Here is a 24897-nt window from a genome sequence, read left to right as displayed (position 1 = left end):
CTATACTAGACCTAGTGGTCGAATAATAAATTCATTCAAATTGATCTATCATAGTTTTTAACTATGTTCATTATTTATTGCATAATCTTGTATGAAATGAACTTCAAAATCCTAAAAATTTTATGATCGGTGCATCATTTATGAAAATTATCAATAGTATTTATTTGACCTTTCGATTTCATATTATTAGATATAGACATAAAAAATATAACATTTTGTGGCACCAAAAACTTATGAAACATTTTTCTATTACTACTATACTCTTATTCAATCTCATACTCGTTCTTTTAACAAATTGACTTGTAAATTCTTTCAACATTTTTGTTATTTATTATAAAATAATGGAATAAGAACTTGCTAGATCTTCTCAAAATAAAAAAAAAATAAAAAAACAGTGATAAAGACTATAGGATAAGAGATGAAAGCGAAAGCATGCTAATCCCTTAATTAGCAAGTCTAACAAGCAATTACACCTCTAAGCATTTGCTGTCTCCATAATCCATCCATAATTAAAGGCACATATATATCTAGGTGATTTATTATATAGTAGCACAAACATAGCTGTCTCCATGAATTGACTAACTTAATTGGCCAGAGCTGACTCATGTCCCTTTCATACTCCAATTTGAAATTTAATATTATTAACTGATACAAAATTCTTAAATAAAAAAAAAAAAAAAAAATACCACAAAATAGAACATCAGCATAGATTCGCACCTTTGAGGCTCCGATGGTGATGTGCAATCATAGCCAAATAATTAAACATATTACATGAAAACTTCATCAATCACATCAACTAACACAAAATTAAAATATCACATCACATAATTCCAACAAAAGATAGATAAAATAACATAATGACATCAAATAAAAACATTGTTCTTCAACAATCACTCATCATGGCAGACACAGCATGCCACACAAAGCGCTTATTCAATCATAATTGAAATCTGAATTCATGAAAAACAAAAATTAAACTTAAAACATAAACCTTAGCTAGCTGCTTCCACAATCAAAAGCTTAGACCTTGTAAATAATCTTTTTGCTTTGTATTTCTTCATCTTCTTCATCCCAGGAAGAGAAAAACGACCTTGGAGAAGTCGGGAAACCACTTGCAGCAACAAAGCTCTGGTAAATAAGCAACCCGCCACCAGGCAACTCCTGTTTCAACATATCACCATCATTATAACCATTCACATTTGCCCCTTTACCCCATGACCCGTCCAATCCACATCCACCAAAAACAGTAACAGCAACAGAGAACTCAGTGGGGCCGAAGCAACTCAAGACCCGGGACACCAAATCGCTGTAGTCCAACTTGCCAGGATCAAATCCCATAGCCTCATAACTCGCATAGCTAAAACCCTCTTCGGGGGTTACGTGAATGGTAGAGAGGGATTTCTCATAGATGCCATTCATGGAATAACCACATGGTTCAAATTCATAGTCACATATCTCCATTTCTGGAATAATTTCCGATATGCCCGCATTCTTCGTCATATTCCCATCCCCATTCACCTCATTCTTAAAGAACACCGCGGCCTTTTTAGGGTTTAAACCCGTCATGCACATTTCAAGTGTTACCATGGGCTGCTCGGGGCGATCAGTCGCATAGTAGACATGCCACTTTTTGTTGGGCTGCAATGCATCTCCAACAACATACGCACCAGAAGAGTTGAGGTGGCCAAAGAATTGGTTGAGAGCTGTGACTTCCTCCCCAAAGGAGCGATGTGGGGCCGGCTGGGCCCCGGGGAATATGAAAGAGCCACGAGAGTACTTCACCGATTGAACCGGGAGCTTCAATTCCTCAGCAAGTTCGAGGATTCTGGGGATGGATAGCAGGAGCTTGGTGGTCCCACAAGTCTTCAGAATAATTTTGTAGTTGTAGATAAAGAGGCTCGACTCAGAGAGCACATAGGAGTCAAACAATTTGTTTGAGAGATTGGAGACAATAGTGCAATAAGCAAGGTCGAGAATAGAGTCAATTTGGGGACGTGAAAGGTTTCTGAGACCAAGGCCTTGAGGATCGAGAAAAGTGGGAGCTGGAGAGACTGTGATCTCGAGGCGCTTCTCGTAGCCCTCGAAACCAATAGCAGAGACCGCCATTTGATCAAGGTTTGTAGACAGAGAGAGAAGGGAGAATGTATCAAGAGAAGGGAGGGAGTGAGAAGAGAATTAGAGTGCAGAGCAGCTAGCAAAAGGTTTTCAAAATCAAAGTAAGAGAAAATCGGAAAGTTCCTAATCTACGAAGAATTGCATGTAGGTCGTATCAGGATGGTTTGCGCACGCACTACAAAAAAAACAAGAAATTAGTGAAATAATCAAATTTGATATTTGGGAAGTCAATAATCTGATTCTTTGTCTTATTTTGTGACCAGAAATAAGGAATTATTATTTTGGGTTAACAAATTCATATGATAAAAAGTATGGTTTGATTAGAAACTGAAAATTAATAAAATTCACACTTTACAATCCAAACCAGGTATCAGCTGGCACAAACCATAACTGGTACTATCTCACAACCATTTTTGTACCGAACATATAAAATCCTATGACGAGGCTTGTTATCATGTTCATACCAACAACACTACCAATACTTAACTGGTACCATAAAAATCAGAAATAAGATATAGAACTTACGTTGGAGTATTCAGCAGATTGGAATTTCTTCATACCACCGGCAGGTCGAACGTCTTCAATGCTGTATCCGAGAGGTGCTTCGTATTGTTTAGAGCCACTACTACTACTAGACTTCTTTTTTCCACCTTTCGACTCCATTAAAACATCAATTCTCTAATCTGCAATCACCAAAACAAATGAAATATATTTCCATTGTTAGCAATTTTATTTAATATGGTGTATGCCTTGTAATTGGCATATGAAGTACAACTTGAAAGAAATTGCAATTTCGTTTGGATTCATCTTTTTAATTCAAATTCTTCTAGGTTAGAAGAACATTCATATGATTTTGTTAGAGCAAATGTAAATTTCATTTCTGAATAAATTACACAATAATTTGAATTAGGACAATAGCTGATTCCAAATATTTAACAAATTTCAACATTGGTTCAGCAAGCTACAATTTTATTTCAGATCCAACCAGGTGATTACAAAAGAATTTCACAAAATTGCATAAACAAACAACAAATTCCACATAGATCCTAAATATTTTATATTAATCGAAAGAAACCACAGACAGAGAGAGAGAGAACTTACAAATTTTGAATTGGTTAAGAAGAAAGCTGTAATTGGGATCTATTCAGACTATTCTCTCTTCTTTCTTTGTCGAGATTTGGGTTGGTTTCTTGAAAAAGCGAGAGGAGAGGAGAATAGTTTAGAATGGGGATTTTCTGTGAATAGATGAAATGAGATTAGAAGAGGTGGTATTTATAGACCCAGAATGCCTCCTAGGGTTTTGTTTGACACGCACGATTCGCTATTTTTCTACTATTTTTTACGAACTGGACGCGGCGCAGACGGAAATCTCCTCTGTTATTGCATAAATTCTATTTTCATACAATTATATCCTATTTTTAGTACTCTTTTGTTAATTTATAGTGAGGCTATTTTGACTACTATGAATTTATATTTTTATTTCAAAGTTTAAATAGTTAATTCAAACAGTTTAATATTATCTTTATATAAAAAATATTCGAAATTCAAATTTTATATTTTTAGAATTTTTTACTTTTTTTAAATAGATAAAAAATCACTTAATTTAAAAATTCTGAACTATTCAAAAACGGTGATTTTCTAACTATCTAACAAAATAGTAAAATATTTATAAAAAATGTAAAATTTAACTTTCCAGTATATTTGAAAACGGTAATCATGTTTAACGGTTCAGATTAACTATCTAAACTTTAAAAATAAATATATATTAATTATACTAACTGTTGTACGCTATACATAGTTTATTATTGTTTGGTGATTGTGGAATTGGTAATAAGAGAGTCCGTAAAACAAGGAAACTTGTGGAAAATTATTAGAAATGGGTTGGACTTGACTAGTCAGGCTGTGCATTATTGCCATTTTTATTTTTGGAAAATATATTGTTATTTTTAAGGAACTAGAAAGATGATGAAAATATTGTATCCATGAAAGGAACCGCATCTAATGTGATTCTTGGAGAAATTTTAAGAAACAACTCCATATTTGATATTATGAAAAAATTCATCATCTTTTTGGATTTTTTTTAATATTTGATTTCTAAAAATAAAATAAATTGTATTAATATTGGTATGTTTTTGTTTTAAAAATATATATACTAGTATTATTAGCTATTCATTAATACTAAATAATTTATCTCTCAATAAGTTTCTATTATTATAAAAATACTCCTATTTATAGCATCGTCGGAATAAATATTGTGTATACTAATCTAAAATTTGATGGACAATTTTTCATAAAAAGAAAATTTAGTAATTTACGCATTTCAAATTTTTACTGTATTGTTTTTGGGAGCTAAGAAAGGAATAACAATTTTTTGCTAATATTATATTAACAAATTTAGGATATTTGTTCATAAAATATAAAACAAAAGATATAACTATGGAAAAATAAAACATGCACAAGGTAAAGTTAACAAAATTATTATTTTTTCCCATTTAGAAATTCGAGTTGCTATATTTATAGAACAATTAATTACAAAATATGCATTTTAAGTTAACAAATAATGTTGTTTTTCAAACTAAACTAAATTTTGAAAACGATACAATATCTTTCTCATGAAACTTGTTCGTACTTCACCTATAAGTTATGTTTGGCAAGTATTATTGAATTTCCACAAGACTTAATGTAATAATTTAAGTGATTTTTTTTTTATTTGGAGGTACTTGATATGTATCTTCATTTGTAGGTATTACAATAGTGATAATATACGTGTTTAATTCGCGAATAATTTGCATATTAAATGTTTTTTGACGTTTTTGCACCGAACTTCAAATAAAACGTTAAAAAAAATGTATAGCATGTTTTATTCGCGAATAAAACGCGAGTCACGAATTATTCGCAAAACAAAGACGAGAAAAAATAATTTAAAAGATTTTTTTCCTTCATTGTTGTACCGAATTATGTCCGAATCATGAAATTTTTATTCCGCCAAACCGAACCTAAACTATTCGCTTTTCACTTTGGGTATTACACCAAAGCAATATCCTTTAGATTTTTTTTTTAATAGGCTCCAGTAAATATTATTATAAAACAAAATCCAAGTATAAAACAAAGAGATTGGTCAAAAAGATACAAAGAAAGAAGGAAAATTTATTCCATGTATGACAAATCCTATATTCCTTTCCCATTAAATACTTTTAATTAAAAAAATAAGTAGGAAGATTCTCTTCCATTTACCAGCATTTATTTTTGAGAAACTTATATATATAACCATTATAACTTCATTTAGATTTGTTCATCACAATTTTTAAATTATTTTTTTTCCATCTATGCTCACTCATCTTGTCAATATCTGGATTTTTTTTTTAATTTAATCACTTAAAAATATAGCTTAATTTTAAAAAAAATATCTCTTACACCTTACTTTAAAAATATTGCTTTGCTAATTCCTCCCCTTCCTTTCAAAATTGACACATTGATAGAAAAATATTTTTAAATTATAAAGTAATAATAATTATATAAATTTCTCCTTTTTGCCTAGAATGTTACTTTGTAAAGTCCGCAAATTAAAAAAAAATAATTAGTTGTTTATATGATTTTCTTTGGACGGGTCAATTAGTAAACTAACATTACTTAATTGTTTGTTTATATAATTGAAGCTATGAACATTTCTTTTTCTTGTGATACGACATTTGAATTTAAATTATGTGATAATTTTCATTATGAATTATAATCTATTTAATAAAATTAAATTTGCAACGATTAGCGGACCCGTCTTAGACAACAATATTATTATTTCTTTTACTATTTCTTATGAAATTAAAAAGGTCCTTTTCTTATCAACAGAGGTTGAGGAATTCTTTTATAAACCATAATTAGAAAAAAGATTTTTATGAAACCAACATGATTATTTTTTTTTTTTTTAAATAATCATAAGAACCGAAATGTCATTTTAGTCTCGAAATTTTTATTTTCTTGGGATTGAAATGACAATTCGGTCTCGAGGATTTTTACGATTTTTCAACGTATTTTTTTCTCGAAATCTGTGAAAACAAATGAGACCGAAATGACATTTTGATTCTTATAGTTTTTGTGAAAAAAAATAATCATACTGGTTTCATCATTTTTTTTTTCTAATTATGAAAAAAATTGAGGTTGAGTGAAGTATATAAAAGGGAGGCTAAACTAAACACTCTTATAAATTTTAATTTTAATTTTGTCCTTCAAAAATATTATTTTTACAAAAGACAAAATCATGGATTAGGCTTTAGGCCACAAATTTTGTATTACTAGAGCATGGAAAAGGAGGAAGCATATCATCTGTGGAGCCAATTCCTACGGAGTTGTGCGGAGCTTTTAATCTGGTCTGTTCGTTTCAGATCGGACTGATCAGATCAGATCTTGCTCGAATTAAAAAAAAAAGTAAATATTCTTAAATTTTGTAAGATCTGATTTGATATGTCCGATCTAAAACGAACTGATTAGATTAAAAAATCTGCACAGCTCCACAGGAATTGGCTCCGCAGAGGATACGCTTCCGGAAAAGAAGGTCTACTTCACGCGAATAAAGTTTGGCACAGATCTCAATATCTCAATTTGTCACATGACTCACATCCAACACTGAAAATTAAAAATATATATATAACTTTTCATCCGTTTTCTCTCCTGGAATCCTGACTAAAATCATTGAGCTACGGCAGGGAATCTAGACTTAATTGTCACAGTTAAAAAATTATAGAAAATCAGTATCCCATATTGTTTTTTTTTTAATATTCTCAAACACTGCCACAAATAAATTATTCAGATTTGATTCAGCAAAGTTAAAAATTTGTGATTTGAAAATAATTTTAATATAATTCGGGATTGATTCGGAATTATTCGGATCAGATCTCAGTCTTGCAAGAGAGCAAACAAATAAATATAAAAATATTATGAGAAAAAATAGGGAAAAAATTGCTAATAATTAGTAAAATTTGGATAAATTCATAAAATTCGCGAATTATTCGGGTTTAATTCGGTCAAAGTTGGTCAGCCGAATAATTCGGCATTCAGTTCGGCATTACCAAAAAAATGAATTATTCAGGTTTAATTCGCGAATAATTTACAAATCTTGTACCTATAGTCGTGAGAGGAAAATTGAACTCTTAACTTTTGAGTACAACAATCCTAGGACATTTTTCTAGCCAACTAATTTTCTCCAGTATCTCATATTATCACACAGTATACATTGTAATCAAGAGGGTTCGAACTGTTTCCCATATTGTCACAGTATCTCTTTTCTCCAGTATTCCATATTGTCACAGTATACATTGTAATCAGGAGGGTTCGAACTGTTCGATCTGTTCGATTTTCAACCGAACCAAAAAAGTTCGGTTTATATAGATTGATTTTTTGGTTTAAATGAATCGGTTCGGTTGAATTTTTGAATTATTTCAGTTTAAATAGATCAGTTCGGTTTAGATTTTTCAAAACCGACTAAACCGAGCCCACCGAATTATAATAGTTCAAGTATAGTTTATATTTTGTTTAGCTCAATTATTGCTTCCTTTCTTTCATTTTGGTTTAAATATTTTTAAATATCTACCTATTTTGTATTGAAATTGAACAACTTCAATATAAAAATGTATATTTTTTTGTTAATAATGGTACTAATAAATTTACTTCGGTTTCTTCGGTTTGGTTCTTAATCGATTGATAAGTTATTCGGTTCGGTTCTATCTTTGAAAAAAACAATTGATTATATTATTTCGGTTTCAACAGAACTGACCGTTTAAACACCCCTAATTGTAATGTTACTTCTTTTTATTAGCATAATATCTCTTATACTGTGTTTTTGGAATTTAAATCTGCACATTTTCTTAAAAAAAACATAATCTTTTTCTTTTTCTTTCTCTAAAAGCAGGACGCTGCTTTTCTGTAAGAAAAACATTTGGATTCATGTTTTGGGGGCACACTTTCTAAGAAATTAGATAATTTATAATTAATTGTAATTAGATATAAGTACATGTAGTTTGCTATTTAATTTATTTTTCTCAATAGTTTGTAATGGAAACTAAACTTGAGAAAAATATAATCAATGCCGAGGTCAAAATATGATTGAGCTAAAAATATATTTAAATACATGATATATTTAACGAGCAAAAAGATGTCTATAATTATAACTTTTAAATTTTAACAATAATATTAAAGATAATAGATGAATATATCAATAAAATAAAAATAGATTAAATTCATAAAAGAAAATTATCAACAAACGGTATATAATAGCTGATATAACGACTGAGGAGACCCACATATTTCAAATTGACGATGGTGGTTGTTTCAATTTCAATTTCAATTTTCAAAAAAAAAAAATCAAATAAAACAGCTTAAATATGTCAATTTGTGTCTATATTCCAAAAAGGGAAAATACAGTAGGAAAAAGTAAGAGGTTGAAATGAAAAGAGCAAAGGAAAGGACTGTATATTGTCTAAGAAGATAAGAAAATAGTGAATGTCATTCCCACAAAAATAAATCAATGTTGTAATGTTGACAAACACAAAAATGTCTATTTAATATAATATAATAATATAGTGAATGTCATTCCCACAAAAATAAATCAATGTTGTAATGTTGATGAACACAAAAATGTCTACTCTTATGATATAATATAATAAGGGATGGGCTACGCAACTCCATGGAATAAAACGCGTTTGTACTTCATGCCGTATTTTTATTTTGAAAATCCAAATGACCGATCCGAACTGTTAGATGTGATCTTCATATTGAAATGTGTTTGGAGACCAAATTTTACATTTTTTGGAATTTTTTTATTATTTATTAAGCATTTTTCAAAAATTCAGTTCTGCTGTGAACAGTAAAAAACAGTAAATTTTTCTGGACCATTGGATCAGCAATTTTAAAAAATGCTTCATAAATAGTAAAAAAATTTCAAAAAATGTAAAATTTGGTCTCCAAGCACATTTCAATATGGAGATCATATCTAACGGTTCGGATCGGTCGTTTGGATTTTAAAAATAAAAATATGACGGCGTGGAGCACCAACTCATTTTACTCCATGGAGTGGCGTAGCCCATCCCATATAATAATATAATTATAAGATTAGAACAAGGGTAACTTTAAGCTCACAAATTTTTTAGTGAATTTAGTTTCAAAATTTATTGAATTGATTAAAAAATGATAAATTTAATTAGTTGAGCCGGATCTACTTCACGAGTATTGCGTTTACATACATAATTTATAAATTTTGGAATTAATTTAGTATAAAATTAAACGATAAAAAACAAATTAATAAATTAATTTTAGTATATTCATTTTTCATTATTTTTCACAATTTGACTTAATAAAAAACTATTTAAAAGTTATAAATTTTGTATGTAAATACATCAATCGTAGAATAGATTGATTTCAATGAAGGGCAGAGGTACGTTCAAGACGTGGGGGTCAATTGACCTCCATTTATTTCTAAAATTTTTGTACCTATACATGATATTTTATATAGTTTATATTAAAAATGCTATGGATATCATAATATTGACATCCATTTAGAGCATAAAAATTTTATATGATTGATCTTTGATAACTTGAAAGTTAGACTCCGTCTCTGATTTCAACAGTTTGAATTCCACATTTGAAGTCAATCCATTAGATTTTGCAATCAACATCGTAAAAAACTTGACGAACTTAAGAACACCCAAGTTCTACTTTATATCATAATTTTAATTTCTAATATAATTTTCTAATAAATCTACAATAATTATGTGTATGTTAAATTAAACGAACACAAAAATTATAATTGACGTTTGCCAGGAGAATGTTTGGTTAATTTCATAAGGTGAGTTGCTGTAACACCGTGAAAATTTTAAATGTAATTTGAATTAAAAGTCTAATTGTTAAATTAAATTGTATATAAATATGTATATGTATATGTAGAGGGAGAGATAAATGTATAATTTCCTTATTTATTGAATATTGAACTATTGGAGGGGTTTAATTGCAAAATTCGCAAAACATGACATGAGGGCCCCCTTTCCTTTTCTTTTCCTCTCCTTCCTTCTCTTTTCCCTTCTCCCTGCGCCATCTCCCCTCCCTTTCGTTTGTGAGCCGCCCCAAAGAAGAAAGAAAAAGAGAGAGTGAGAAAGAGAGCTTCCTCCTTGAAAACCATCCGAAAAATTGAGAAAAATCGAAGAGGAGGTTGATTCTCGCCCCCTCATCGGCTCCATTGGTACTTCCCTCTTCTCATTTTCTCTACATTTCCTTCTCTTGATTTTCTAGGGTTTCGGTGAAACCCGAAAGATTTGAACAAATCTCGAGTGATTCCTTGCTATTTTGCTTCTCGAGTGTTAAATTGTTGATTTCTTGTTTCAATTGCAACCAACTCCCGATTCGTGGGTTTTTCCAAAAGTTGATTAGGGTTAGAATACCTTTCTTGCAAATTGACTCGAATTTAACCTTGACAGTGAGTTTGGGTAAACTGAGACTTCCGTATTGTTCCTATTTGGTATAAAACCCTAATTGCGAGAAAGTATGCCTTAAACCCTAAAATGGTATTTTACAAGGTTAAAAGGGTAAACTTGCAAGATTTCCGAATTTAGTGAATTGACCATTTACGGGGTATTAAAATGCGATTGGATATAGGAAACTATGACTTTTATTGCAAATGACTTATTATGCCCTATAATCTAGGAATATATCCTATCGAGCACGGCTTAGCTGGATAGACGGAATTACCGAATCTAGCGAAAGCGGATCCGCTCTGCGCACCCTAGTGATCAGGTGCGGGGGTTCACGGGATCTGTTTTGATTTGTATTTCTTGAACTAAATAACTGTGCATATATATATATATTTATATATCTATTGGATTTCTAATTGAACCATTGTGCATACTAACATGTTGAATCTCTGCTTGAAAGCATTATTCGCCGCATTGCATGAGGAAAAGTAATAGTATAATTGGATTGATATGATTGTGATGATCTAGCATGTTGGTATGGTTTTATCGATTCTGTTCTATCGTTTCTGATAATTGAATGGAACCACAGTACTGAATTGAATTGAATTGAATGAATGAATTGTAATTGCAAAGTCTAGAGTCGACGCTAGACTTTGATTCAGGACCCATATGCGCATACGGAGAATGACCCTAATTGACCCAGTACCGGTTGGGTGAGGGAAATTGAATTGTGATTGTAGGAGTAGTGAAACTGTGGTAAATTGAATGTTTATTGGTCACTCTTTGATAAGAGTGATGATCCGTTGCATAATCACGAGATATGCGACCATAAATCGGAATTGATGAATTGATATGAATGTACGACTATAAACCAGAGAATAGAATGGTTAAGCCCGATACGATAGATAGTTGATATCTATCATTTATAACCGGACGTGGTAAATTTATCAGTTAAGCCCAGAAAATTCTGAGAATTTCTCGATTGCTTTTGAATGTGATATGAGTTGGAGTTCATTTGATTCTATTCTTGGTGCACGTGCATTCATTATTATTGCATAATTGAATTGATACTCCAATGCGGTGTGTGTTTAGTTCTGGTAATGGATTTCTTACAAATCCAGTAGCCCTAATTAAATTCCGCACTGAGGAAACGGATGACAAGTTTTCTCACCCCCCATCCCCCTCGGGGAATTTTATTTGATTGAATGTGTTTCAGGTAAACGCGAATAAAAAGGGACTCGAGCTCGACAAGTGAGGCATAATCCGGATAGATTTAGGGTATGCCAACTCAATGTGTCCATTTTGGTGTTTGATTAAACCATAGTATGGTATTTTGTGTATAGCCTCTTATCGGACCATGTCATGTTGATTGTAACCCTAAATACGACCTAAATATACACATTTTATGTTAATATAGATTATTATGTTTTAAATGTGCTTGAAATGGTATTGGAAATGGGTATTATATGTTTAACTATGCGAGAATTGATTGGTTCGAAAAATGGGAATAATATTATACAATAGGGAGCTAAGTACTGAAAACTGGGGCTACCTTGCGGGCCGTAGAGAATCGGTTGCGGGCCGCAATCAAGGAATAAAAATCAAAGTACTGCGCAAAAAATGAAATCTGAATGGGCCTTGCGGGCCGCAACAATTTTATTGCGGGCCGCAAGATTCAAGTCAGACACTTTGTGAAACCTGAATGGGCCTTGCGGGCCGCAACAATTTTATTGCGGGCCGCAAGATACAAGTCAGAGACTTTGTGAAATGCTGAAGAAAGATAGTCAGCTTTGCGGGCCGTAGCCCAACCCATTCCGGGCCGTAACACAGCTCTTGCGGGCCGCAAGAAGAAGAAGAAATTGATGTTTTATTGGGCAGATTTGAGTGTCGATTGCGGGCCGCAATAAGCCTCATTACGGGCCGCAATAGGTCATGCAGAAATCTTTATTTGATGGTAATAAAGTCTAATTGAATTGGAATCGAAGCAGATTTGTTTTAAATCTAAATTTAATAGTAATTGTATGATTTAAATATGTTTGTGGGTATATGTCGAAATTATATAAATCATATTTGTATAAATATGATTTTTGACTAATTAAAGGTTAGGTTAGATTGGTTGTAAACCGTTATTATGTTAGGTTTACATTGTACTTGCCTTGTGAGTATATAGGAGACTATATATTCACGGCGGGACTGCACGACCCCATGTTTCGGGGTGTGACAGTTGCAATTGAAGGTCTTCTTTCTTTTTCCGAAAGAAAAATAAATTGTAGTTATTAAATTTATTTTGAGTAAAAGTTGGAAATTAAGCAATTGAACTATTTAATATCTACAAAATTGTTTTTGGAATTGAATTCAAACTCTCTCAATCTTTCTAAAAAAAAAATCCAGGCGCACAAAATTTTTTTTTACTTCCATCAAGAAAGTGGAAGTTTGACTTTCATTGACACTAAACAATTAAATATTTCAAAAGTGATTATTTGTAATAATTTACATCTATGTGGGTTTCATAATTGCATAAACAATACATGATTTTTTTTTTGTAGTGCTCAATGGCTCAGTCTATGGTGCTATCTAGCCAGGTTCTAGTGGAAGAAGGTACCAAGAAAGGTGAAAAAAATGTAAAAAAATAAATAAATAAATAAATAAATGCCAGGCTGGAAGCCGCCTGAACTACTAGTGGCTAGAGCAAACAAAAATAGGTTTTCTAGCCTTAAAAAAATATCATTTTCAAAATTGTGTCTCTACTGACTAGTCTAGTCAGTGGCCAAGTTGAACTTGGGAAGATCTTTCAATTATCTTCTTTATTTTCATTTTATTTGATGTTTATTTATTTTTATTTTGGCTGAAAACTCCGTAGGCAGTTTCATTGATACGATCTGCAGTTGGTTGGTCCAAAAATTAAGAGTCGGTCTTCTTAAAAAGTTACAAAGTAGCTGTTATATAAGATTAGATAACCAGTGTTTGTGAAAAACATACAATTAAACAAAACAAAAAACACACAGAGATATGTGTATCATGTGGATGCAATGATCATCCTTGCTTGATTAGCGTGATAGAAGCCTAATAATGGTTTCCTCTGTACGTATATCACAGTCGAGAATACACTTTTGAATGACTACATTGTTACAAATTTACAATTAAATCAATTAGATTATATAACGGATGTGTTTGACTTGATCAATCGTTACAAGTGGGATTGGGGACATGACAGGTGGGGTCTGACTGTCTGAGGAACATAATTAATTAAATATGGAGCCCAGCGGTCCCAAGCCATTGATTACAGATGGCGACCACGATTCAACAGAGTTGAACAACAAGTGGGGACGCATTAACTCAGAAGAGCATCTTTTGAGTTAATAGATATCGGCTATCGGATTGTAAACGGAGTCCATCCGGCTTCCATCTAAAATATAGGAGGTATTTAATATTAGTGCGGATTTAATTCGCACGAATTTTAAAGCTGGTCGAACAATTCAAATGTATTAACTCAAAAGATTCTTTTTTGAGTTAATGCATAGGATCTGAATATGTGGGTACAGGGGAGGATATCTCAGAGGATGTGAATTCATGGATACATGGGTCCGGATCCCATAAAGCCATTGATTGCAGATGATGACCACGATTCAACAGAGTTGAACAAGTGGGGACTGGGGAGAATACATGGGTCCGGATTTTATAGGGATTGTTCGGTAACAAGGAATTAAGCCTCCTTAAGACTTAATCTGTTTCTTTTAGCTTTCTTAGCCACTTAATCTTGTTGAATACCGATTTCTTAGTACGGATTAAGAACATCTTCTTTAGCCTCCTTTTGCCCGAATTTTAATCATTTGTCCGGATCTTAAGGCACATCTACTTCTTCCTTTAGCTTTCTTAGCTTTCATTAACGGATTAAGACAACCGCACATCGGTTTCTTAGCGCTCTTTAAACTTTTAATCCTTCATTCTTAATCTTTTATTGCCGTAAAGTAACTTAAAATTTGTACTTGTATGATCCGGTCAGGATCCGGGACAATCTAATCTAACGTAAACTTCACAGATCCTTATGTAGATTCTGATCGGACGGTCCGGATCCAAACTCAAATTTTAATTCAACAGAAGGCCACTTTGACAGCTCAGCATAACAATGTAAAATGGACTCTATCTGATCAACGACGGGGATCTGACGTGCGGGGACCACCTAAACAACAATCAATCACTGAAAGGACGGGACCACATTGTCAAAAACGGAGATGATCAACTGGAGAGCTCAGAATGGAAGAACAATGAAAATTTTGTTGAGAGCTGTCTGAGAGGTAAAAGGATGGAATCTTGTAATTAATTACTTCAAATAATTTGCAATTAGGTGCTTAAATTTAGTTTAATTACTATACTTATGCAACAACTGTTCTGAGTTTTTTTTTTTTTTACCAGATTTCATATATTAAAAAATCACAAAAGTTCCCCAATTTCATCTTAAATTCTTCCGATTGAATTATGGATTTATGGCACATTCAACATCATATGAGTGAATGCTAAATAAAATTATATTTGCCAATAGTAGTTTTCATAAAAAAGACTCAGCCACTCTTTTTAAGCAGCTTGTCATTTATTCTATTATTCTCATCAAACACTTTCCTTTATACAAAAATAACTAAGTTTAACAAAATAATTTGGAAATTATTAATGAAGGACAAAAGCGGCATAATTATATAAAAATATGTATTTGTGCTTAATATTAAAAAATGAACTCTCAAAATAACATCAGTCTTTACAAAATTATTTTACAATTATAACAAAATAATAGTGTTTGAAAAGGCCTTAATTAAAAGAAAAAATATAATTAATGTAACAACAACGAAAACGTATGTCACTGCCAAGGATAATTAGATTTCTTGTTTCCTTCTTAGAAATAATTTGAATAACATCTGTTATATATTTCTTTTTATCCAATATCAGTTCATTTGTTAAATTGGATATGAAATATAACACAACCATTCAAGATGTTCTATAACTATTATTACAAGCACCGTATTCCTTAATATTGTGTTAGTGTTTGTGATAACTTGTGCCTTTAGTTGTCTCCTAACAAAAAAGATAAAACAAACTTAACATAACAAGTAACAATAACTTTCATTTGTAGGTTAATTCATAATTCCATATTATGAGACTCAACAACCATACTAATTATCAATACATAATAGTCATGTTTATTGTTAATCTAATTTTAATAAACTCCAACATTTGCTACTAATCACTGTTTACACGAATACTATGTTAATGTGCATTGTTGATGAGTAATATACTAGTTACCCTTCCTATATAGTATGTGTCTAAATATATAATGCATCTAGATAAATATTGATAAAATGGACCCTTCTTTTATTTGTGTGCGTGTGTGCGTGTGTGTTTGTTTGTGTCAAATAGAATGCATGATTGATATACCAATATCTCCTATTGTCAGCGTCTCTCCTAGCTGTGAGGCTGTAGTCTCTTTAATATATCTTCTCAGAAGTGACTAAAAAAAAAAATGAAATTATAATTTACCAGATGTTAATAACATAGTTGAATTTTCTTTATTTATGTATTTAATTATTATTTTTGTTTATAATTATTTTTTAACTTTTTTTTTTTCAATTGTCACACACACTACAATTTATGATTCTTATTGTGCATTCCTTCAATGAATAATATTGTATTATATTATGTGTTGTATACTTGTAATGAAGATTTTTTAGTTACCTGAAAACAAAAATAATTATATGACCAATCTATATTTGAGAAAAAACTTGAATAGTACTTGATTAAGATATATATATATATATAGATGAGGTCTATCTCAGATTAATATAAATGCAGAGAAACTATATATATATATATTGAATAATTATAGATGAAGAGAAAATGTAGATTCACAATTTGTTTGTGTTATCAAAAGAGGAAAAGTGTGTGACTGAGAAATTAAATGCATGGATAGAAAAATTTACACACCATATGCATGTTAAAAATATAAATTTTGTAATAATTTGCAATTAGGTGTTTAAATTTAGTTAAATTACTAAATTTATATAACAGATGTTTTGAGGATTTTTTAAATTGTGACCAGAATAATTAGATTTTAATGAGTTTATGATATGATATCTGATCTGAGACAAATAATGTTCAATTGTATATCAAATGAGAATCCTTACTATAGAAATGTCCACTGCAAATTAATAAAATAAAAAAATAATTTCAACTATAATTGTTCAAGTAATTGGAGAGTAACACTTTTAAAATATGAAATATTCAAAAATCTAAAGAGATAAAATAAAAAAAAGACATAACGTTGTTTTTCGGACTATAACGAATATGGCGCTATACGTGCTATATATATAGACGTAATATAGACATAATGTTGATTTTTAACTGTTCCTCTATGACGCATACAATAAATATTATTTAAACTTACAATCTCATACACAAAAGATAAATTTTAACTACAAAACTAGACATATATATATTCTCAAAATAAATTCAATCGTTATGTCATGAATCAAATTTTTTTCATATCTTATTGATATGTATCCGAAAATTATTTAAATAAATAAAATCCAAACACGAGTATTTTGAGAAACGGTCACATTTGAACACGCCGAAGAAATTCCTACTTCAGCCAACAAATTAACACCTCTTGCTTTCGTCAAATTAAACTAAAATGAACAATCTTATAAAATCGGATCCACAAATTAACAATTGCAAGATCCAATCAACAAACAAATTAACCAAAATTGGGAAAAATGAAATCTGACAATGGCCGTTGGAGCAATGTCAAGTCAGATTGTTTTTTTGTTTTTTTAATAAAAAATAAGATTATTTGCCCTGCAAACTTGGTGCAAATCTGAAAGGTTTTTTTTTTCTTCAAAGAAGAAACAATAAGTAGAAGAAAAAAATTTAAAAAGAAGTCAGTAAAATATTAATATTTTATAAAGGAAGAAAAATTTGATAATTCAAATATATGTACTATCATTTTTTTTTTGAGAAAAGGTTTCTGTCCACTGAGTTTTGTCCACCATCTGTCCACTACACTATCCATTCTGATTTAACTGTCTTCAACCGTCTCTCCGTTATCCAATTTATAACGGCCTATTTAAACACCGACGGACGACGAAACCTTCCTTTTTTTTTAATTTCATTTCCGATATTTTCAAATCCGATCTGATTTTCTCCGCATTTGGTGATTGCCTTCCTCTTTCGCGCGATGCCAGATTCATTCCATTCTCCATTCGCGATTGACTTCCTCTTTGCTCTTTCATTCAAACGATTGGCGAGCTCTCTTCCGTAGTTCGAAGCTAATTTCATTCGAAGGATTGGCTTCGTTCGACCATTTCTGGCTTCGTTCTGACTCAGTACGTCACTTATTTTTCGTTCTGGCTTCGTTCAATTTACTGACTTCGTAATCTATATGATTTTTTTTGGCTTCGTTCAATTTACTGACCATTTCTGGCTTCGTTCTGGCTTCGTAATCTATATGATTTTCTTCGTTCTGGTTTTGTATTTTTCTTTTGTCATTTATTTTTCGTTCAATTTACGATTTCGTTTTTAAGATTACTGACTCGATCTCGTTGTTTGAACATGATCGCCATGGAAGAGTGTTATTCAAATTTCTCTGCTCAGGTTTAATTAGATCGATTGTGCAGATCTGAACGGCCTCCTCTCCTACAGTCTATTTTATACATGATCGCAATGGAACCTTCAATCGTGGAGCGCAATCGAATAGAAGTTATTTTTGTTGAAGAGCACAACAAAATTCAAATCTAGTAAGTTATTTATGTTGAATTTGTTGTTTTCGTTGTATACAGTAATAGATCTAGCATTTCAAATGAAATATGGAGGAAAGAGATGATAGAGAGGCGATATGGAGTATTGATCTGTTCATTTTACTGTATTGCCCCGTTAATTTTACAGTATTCATCTTGTCATTTTATAGTATTCATCTTGTGAAAATCTGGAGGAAATAGATGATAGAGAGGCGATATGGAGTATTAATCTGTTAATTTTACAGTATTCATCTTATCATTTTACAGTATTCATCTTGTGAAAATCTGAAAGAAAGAGATGATAGAGAGGCGATATGGAGTATTGATCTATTAATTTTATAGTATTGCCCCGTTAATTTTACAGTATTCATCTTGTCATTTTACAGTATTCATCTTGTGGAAATCTGGAGGAAAGAGATGATAGAAAGGCGATATGGAGTATTGATTTGTTAATTTTACAGTATTTATCTTGTAATTTTACAGTATTCATCTTGTAATTTTACAGTATTCATCTTGTGAAAATCTGAAAGAAAGAAATGATAGAGAGGCTTCTTATTCATCCGAACAATATTCAATTGAAAATTATACTGTATACAAGATTCAATTTTACAGTTCTGCTGATTCAATTTTACAGTATACAAGATTCAATTGTAAATTTTATTGTGTAGAAGATTCAATTTTACAGTATACAAGATTCAATTGAAAATTTTACTGTATACAAGATTCAATTTTACAGTATACAAGATTCAATTTTACAGTATACAAGATTCAACCCAGTGCGGACGCTAATAACTAACTCTAACTGCCAATAACTTCCTATAACTGTAATTTTCAAAAGTACAGTTTGAAAGTACATTTATTTTGTCCTGTTGTGCAAGTTGCTATATTTTTATAACTATCATGGGACCACTTCAAATAGTTGCTGGATGTTTTGTGATTAACTGATATATTTTATGTGATATATTGTATAATTATACAGCATGTAGAAGTAATTTTACAGTATTCGCACAAGTCAAAGCTGTGGACAAATGGTGGACAAAAGGCTGTGGACAATTAGACGCTTCCTTTTTTTTATCTAATTAAAAGATTATACTAGTCGGTTTTATCAAATCAAATTAAAAGTAAAGTAGTAAAACAATCATTCTATTTGTCTGAGTCATTATTAAGTAACAATTACTTTCCAGTGCAAAATTATTTTACAACTAAAAACGAAATATAGTAATATTTTTATTGGAAAATTGCTGATAAAAAAAATAAAAATCCAATCAATGCAGTTGCTATCAAAGCGCATATCATTATCAACAATATCAAGAGACAATTACATGTCTTCGTTTCTTCTCGGTTATGTTGCATAGATACGGATACGGATATTTTATCGAATATGATACACATACAGCGATATAAAAATTTAAAAAAAAAAAATCTAAAATAAAATATGTCTATTATATATATTATTTTTTATGATTTTATATATTATATTTAGATAATTATAACTATATTCAAATTTGTAAATAAAATAAAAACTTAACCTAAATATATATTAAATAGCATGGTTACTAGCATATATTACATATAATACTCTAGAGTAGTGGTTCACATTTTTTGATGTTCAACTGGGAAGTCTCAGGTTCGATTCACACAGACGGAAGAAAATAAAACTGATTTTTTTCGATTTATGCGTGGCTCATGACGCAGGCTCGGTTCACAGAAGCATAGAATCCAAGAGACTGGGCGAGGTCATAGAAGCATAAAATCCATCAACCAACTCCCTTAATATTGTATCATAATTTGTGATCATGTGTCGCTTTAATTTTCTCCTAACAAATAAAAGAAAGTAAACTTAACATAACAAGCAAAAATGACTTTCATTTATGAGTTAATCCATAAATAGGTACTTTTCTTATTGTGTCAAATAGGTGTGTGTATGTGTGTGTGTTTGTTTCCAAGAGAATGATTGATATATACCGATATCTCTTATTGTTGACGGCTCTCGTAAATGTAAGCTTGTAGTCTCTTTAACATATCTTCTCAAAAGTAGTCCAAAAGAATATAATTATTTTACACTATATATTAATAACGTAGTTGAAAAAAATATTATGTATTTATTTTTTTCTCAATTTGTCACACTTACTATAATTTATTATTCTTATTGTGCGTTCCTTTAATCCATGATATTGTATTATGTATTGTATTTGAAGATGATTTAGTTTTTCAGAAACAAAATAAATAAATGGAAATTTATATTTGAGAGAAGACTTGAAAAGTAGTTGATTAAAATATTTGGATAAGGGCTATCTCGAATTAATATAAAAATGCAGAGAAACTATTAGATTATTAATTTATAATATAGAAGCAGAGAGGATGTGTTCACAATTTGTATGTGCTACCAAAAGAGAAAATGTGTGACTGAGAAAATGAGCGAAGAGAAAAAATTATACACCAGATGCACTTTTAAAATATGAATTTTATGATACATGTTCTTCCAATTTACAAAAATACTAAAAAATTCTAAAAAGTATAAAGTTTGATATAAAAATGGTTCATTATTTGAATTTTGAATATGAGAATATGAGTTCATAGTGCAGACCGTAATGTAATATTCATATAATCATGTATAGTCCCACTATTATATATTTTCAAATAGAAATTTGTCTATCCGTGAAAAAGAATAATATTGTACGATGAAAGCAAAATTTTGTAATTAGCTTTGGATATATATGGATTATTATAAGTTCGAAAAAAGAAAAAAAAATCCATGAACAAACTGATTAATTAAATTAGAGCTGTTGGTTATTTCAAAAATTAATTAGTGTTCAACGTTATGGGATACTTTGGTTGTCATAAGATTATGCAGAATGAAATTTTACGTTACAAAAATTTACAAATTAATTTGCAAAAAAAATATTTATATATGGAAATGCACTGAAATAGTTATGAAAATATGCTGAAATATATGTTTGGCGGTATCATAGAAATAGTTATGAGAAATCATTTTTTTTTTCTTAAATACTTGATATCAATACAATTATTCATATTAATATTTTTTAATATAATTAAATAAAATTGATTAAATAATAACATAACAATACTTATTAAATATTATTTTATAACTTGCCTTTCATTCATAAACTTGTTATCCGATCACCCCGAAAAAATAATTAAAAATTAATACATATTTATTATTACTAACCCTTAGTTTGTTTGAAATAAAATACATATATATATTTCTTATAAAAAAATATTGAAAATTATTGTTGTTTATCAAATACTTTGATAGTAATTTAAATATAACAAAATATACTATAAATTAAAATACAATTAAAAATTAGTTAATTTAGTTGTAACAAAATTTGTAATTGTAATTGAAAGGAGTAAACACAAAAGCATGAGCTTGATGCCAAATACTTTAGAGCACATGGATTTATAATGACACAACTCCGAATTATTAATTGGATGTTATTTTTGTACTATATCAACTATTGATTTTCTTATTAGTTGCTTATATGATTAAATTCATTTTTGAGTGAGACTAGTACTATGATATTATGCATACTATATATTGATTCGTAATACAAATCAATATTTTCATTTTGAAAATTCATATAACTGTCAATCATTTAATATGATTTTCATATGAAAATATACTTGCAATCTTAATTAATTTTTCATTTCGTTGATTTTGTTTTTAACTATTTTTAAAATAGATAAAAAATCACTACTTTTAAATGGTCTACATAAAACTTAGATCAAGTAATTTTCTACCCATCTAATAAATTGTAACATAATTCAATAAAAAAAATATAAAATTTGATCTACAACTATATTTTATATGAAAAACATTTAAATTATTTGAACTTTCAAAATAAAAATATTAATTCATTGTACAATATATCCCGTGTACGTATAAGGATGAAACGCAAGGGATAGTGTCGGTATATCATCCTGGATACTACCGTCGCTAATAGAAAAAAACACCTTTATGTCGGTATATCCTCGTGGATAGTCACTTTTTACTCTCGCAGATACTGTCCATTCTTGTATTTAGCCTCACTCTTCATTTTTTACAATTTTGAACATCCTATTAGGACCTTATAAATAATTTTTGTTGATACATATGGTAAAGAGATTGAGCAATCAATAATGCATTGAAAATACTCAAACACTAAAAATGGTCATCAAATTTTACACATGTATAAAAAACCAGATGATCAAGTGTGATTGCACCAGTGATATATAGAACTAAAATACGATAATTATTTAGAAAATAATAAAAAAAAGAAGAGAGAAATAGAAAGAATACTTGTTATTAGAACTAAAATACTAATTTTACCTGAAAATTAGTCAAAATTCAGAAAAAAAAAAATCTGACAATGGCAATTAGATTACTTCTAGAAAGTTTAATGTTTTTTCTTAAGTCAAAAGTCATATTGTTCACCATCAAATTTGATTCAGATATAGAAGATATTTTTCATTTTAAAGAAGAAAGCAAAAAATTAAGATAATTGAAAAATATGCATATCTTTTAGTCTATAATAAAGAAGTACGTAACATTACACTAGTGATTATGAAAGAGCAAAAAATGTCTTTATCAACTTAAATTAAAGGAGATAAGTAAAACAATCCGCTTATTAATTAGTATAAACCATTACTAATTAAAAGTTATTTTGATTTACAAAATCATTTTACAACTAGTACAAAATCTAATTTATTTTTTTTATTAAAAAAAATATAATAAATGAAGTAGCAAAAACAATACCACTTGCTAAGGAGGTGACCATCTGTGTAATGATTTAAAAGATATTTGCTATATATTTCTACTTGTCAAATATCAATAAGTGGATTAATTCTAATTTGTTTCTAATGATCTCGAGGATTGTAAAAATATGTAATAAATAATAAAAAATGTATCTTCAGAATAAAAATATACAACTAAAATATAACACAACCATTCAAAATGTTCTACAAAAGCTACTATGAGAACACAAACCATCTTCACTAATATTGTATTAGAATTTGTGATCATTTGTATCTCTAGTTTTCTCCTAAAAAAAAACAGCAAACTTAACATAATAAGCAACAATGACTTTTTATTTATGGATTAATTCATAATTTTACATCAAAAGACTCATCAACAACCATACTAATTATCAGTTCAAAATAGTCATGATCATTGTTTATCTAATTTTAATAAACTCCAACATATGCTACTTGTCACACCCCGGAACAGGGGGTCGCGCAGTTTTGTTTTAAAATGCGGTTTTGTTCATGCATGCGGATTTATATTTATATTATTATATTTTTATGTGGGTGGGCCTGATTCTATTAGTATGCGGGGGGTGGCAGGGGGGCGGCAGCCCCCTGCGAGCGTTGTCTGAGGTTACGAATCACCGCTCAATAGAGCACGGAAAATTTTATTTTGGAGAAGTCAAATTGCATGAAAATCCTTTAACCGACGGTCCAGATTAGTCAAATTATCATATGATTTGATTTAAAACAAGTTTGGTTCAAATCCGATTTAATTTGGCTAAGTTATACTCAAAACAGCATTTTTCAGAATCCCCATTGCGGCCCGCAATAGGGCTGTTGCGGCCCGCAACAAGTTCCAAAATTTCCAGCCTTTGAAATTTGCCTCTGTCTCCCTTCATTGCGGCCCGCAATGAATTTATTGCGGCCCGCAACAAATTCCAAAATTCCCAGCCTCTCCACAGCACTTCTGCCTCCATTCATTGCGGCCCGCAATGAATTTATTGCGGCCCGCAATGACCTGGTTGGCTTTTTAAGCTGCGAATTTTTCTCTGTCTACTCTCATTGCGGCCCGCAATAAGGGTACTGTTTTTCATCCCTTTGCCCATTTTCGTGGAATTTCACCCCGTTTTCAAACCCGATCAAATCTCCGTATAACTAAACAATTATTCCCCATTCACTAGAAATTTTAATGACGTTTAACATGCAATTTCAACATTTAAATCATAACAACCATTTAAAACATACCGTTAGGGTTTTATAACATAATACGGTTCGATAATAACCTATACATCAAAATAACCGACTACGATTTCAACTACACATTCAAAATGGCATAAAAATGGTTTGGCATAACCTATTAGCTCGGCCTATACTCACGAGTCGAGCCCGAGTCCCACTTCACTCGCGTTTACCTGCACATATCAGTTGAAAGGGAAAAATTCCCCGAGGGGAGGGGGTGAGAAAACCTGTCATCCGTTTTCTCAGTGCGGAATTTAAAGGGCTACTGGATTTGTGAGAAATCCATCACCAGAACTAAATATACTAGCAATAGGGCATCTATTTATTTATTCACCAATAATAATAAATGCACATGTACCGGGAATAGATTCAAACGGTTTCAATTCACAAAAATCAACATCAATCAACGAATTTCCAGAAAGATTTGGTTTTACAGATATAATATATATAAGTCTGGTTATGAGGTACAGATATCAACTATCGATCACCTCCGGCTTAACAGTTCTATTTTCTGGTTTCAAGTCATACAATCTCATCAATTCATCACTTAAAATATACACGGGCATATT

At 30.5% G+C, this 24897-nt stretch overlaps 1 protein-coding gene across 2 annotated transcripts; it reads right to left on the bottom strand.

The window, feature by feature from the left end:
- Positions 1-795: 795 nt before the first annotated feature.
- Positions 796-3371, bottom strand: LOC144545858 (S-adenosylmethionine decarboxylase proenzyme-like). Of its 2 annotated transcripts, none has more exons than XM_078294425.1 (3): positions 3217-3371; positions 2641-2798; positions 796-2290 (listed from the first exon to the last, which is right to left on the bottom strand). In XM_078294425.1, the coding sequence occupies exon 3, from the start codon at positions 2104-2106 to the stop codon at positions 1021-1023; it is 1086 nt and encodes a 361-aa protein (XP_078150551.1). In that variant the 5' UTR covers positions 2107-2290; positions 2641-2798; positions 3217-3371; the 3' UTR covers positions 796-1020. The 2 variants fall into 2 exon arrangements, with proteins under 2 accessions (XP_078150551.1, XP_078150552.1); XM_078294426.1 differs by having other exon boundaries at positions 2641-2793; positions 3213-3361.
- Positions 3372-24897: the final 21526 nt, after the last annotated feature.

This window comes from Carex rostrata, chromosome 28, assembly GCF_964058835.1.
Source record: "Carex rostrata chromosome 28, lpCarRost1.2, whole genome shotgun sequence".
Classification (NCBI taxonomy): domain Eukaryota; kingdom Viridiplantae; phylum Streptophyta; class Magnoliopsida; order Poales; family Cyperaceae; genus Carex; species Carex rostrata.
Note: the sequence above shows the minus strand (reverse complement) of the source record. Positions and strands in the feature narration are given on the sequence as shown.

Bases quoted from the DNA above. Each gene is read 5' to 3' on its own strand.
- LOC144545858 (XM_078294425.1), bottom strand. From the start codon at position 2,106: ATGGCGGTCTCTGCTATTGGTTTCGAGGGCTACGAGAAGCGCCTCGAG.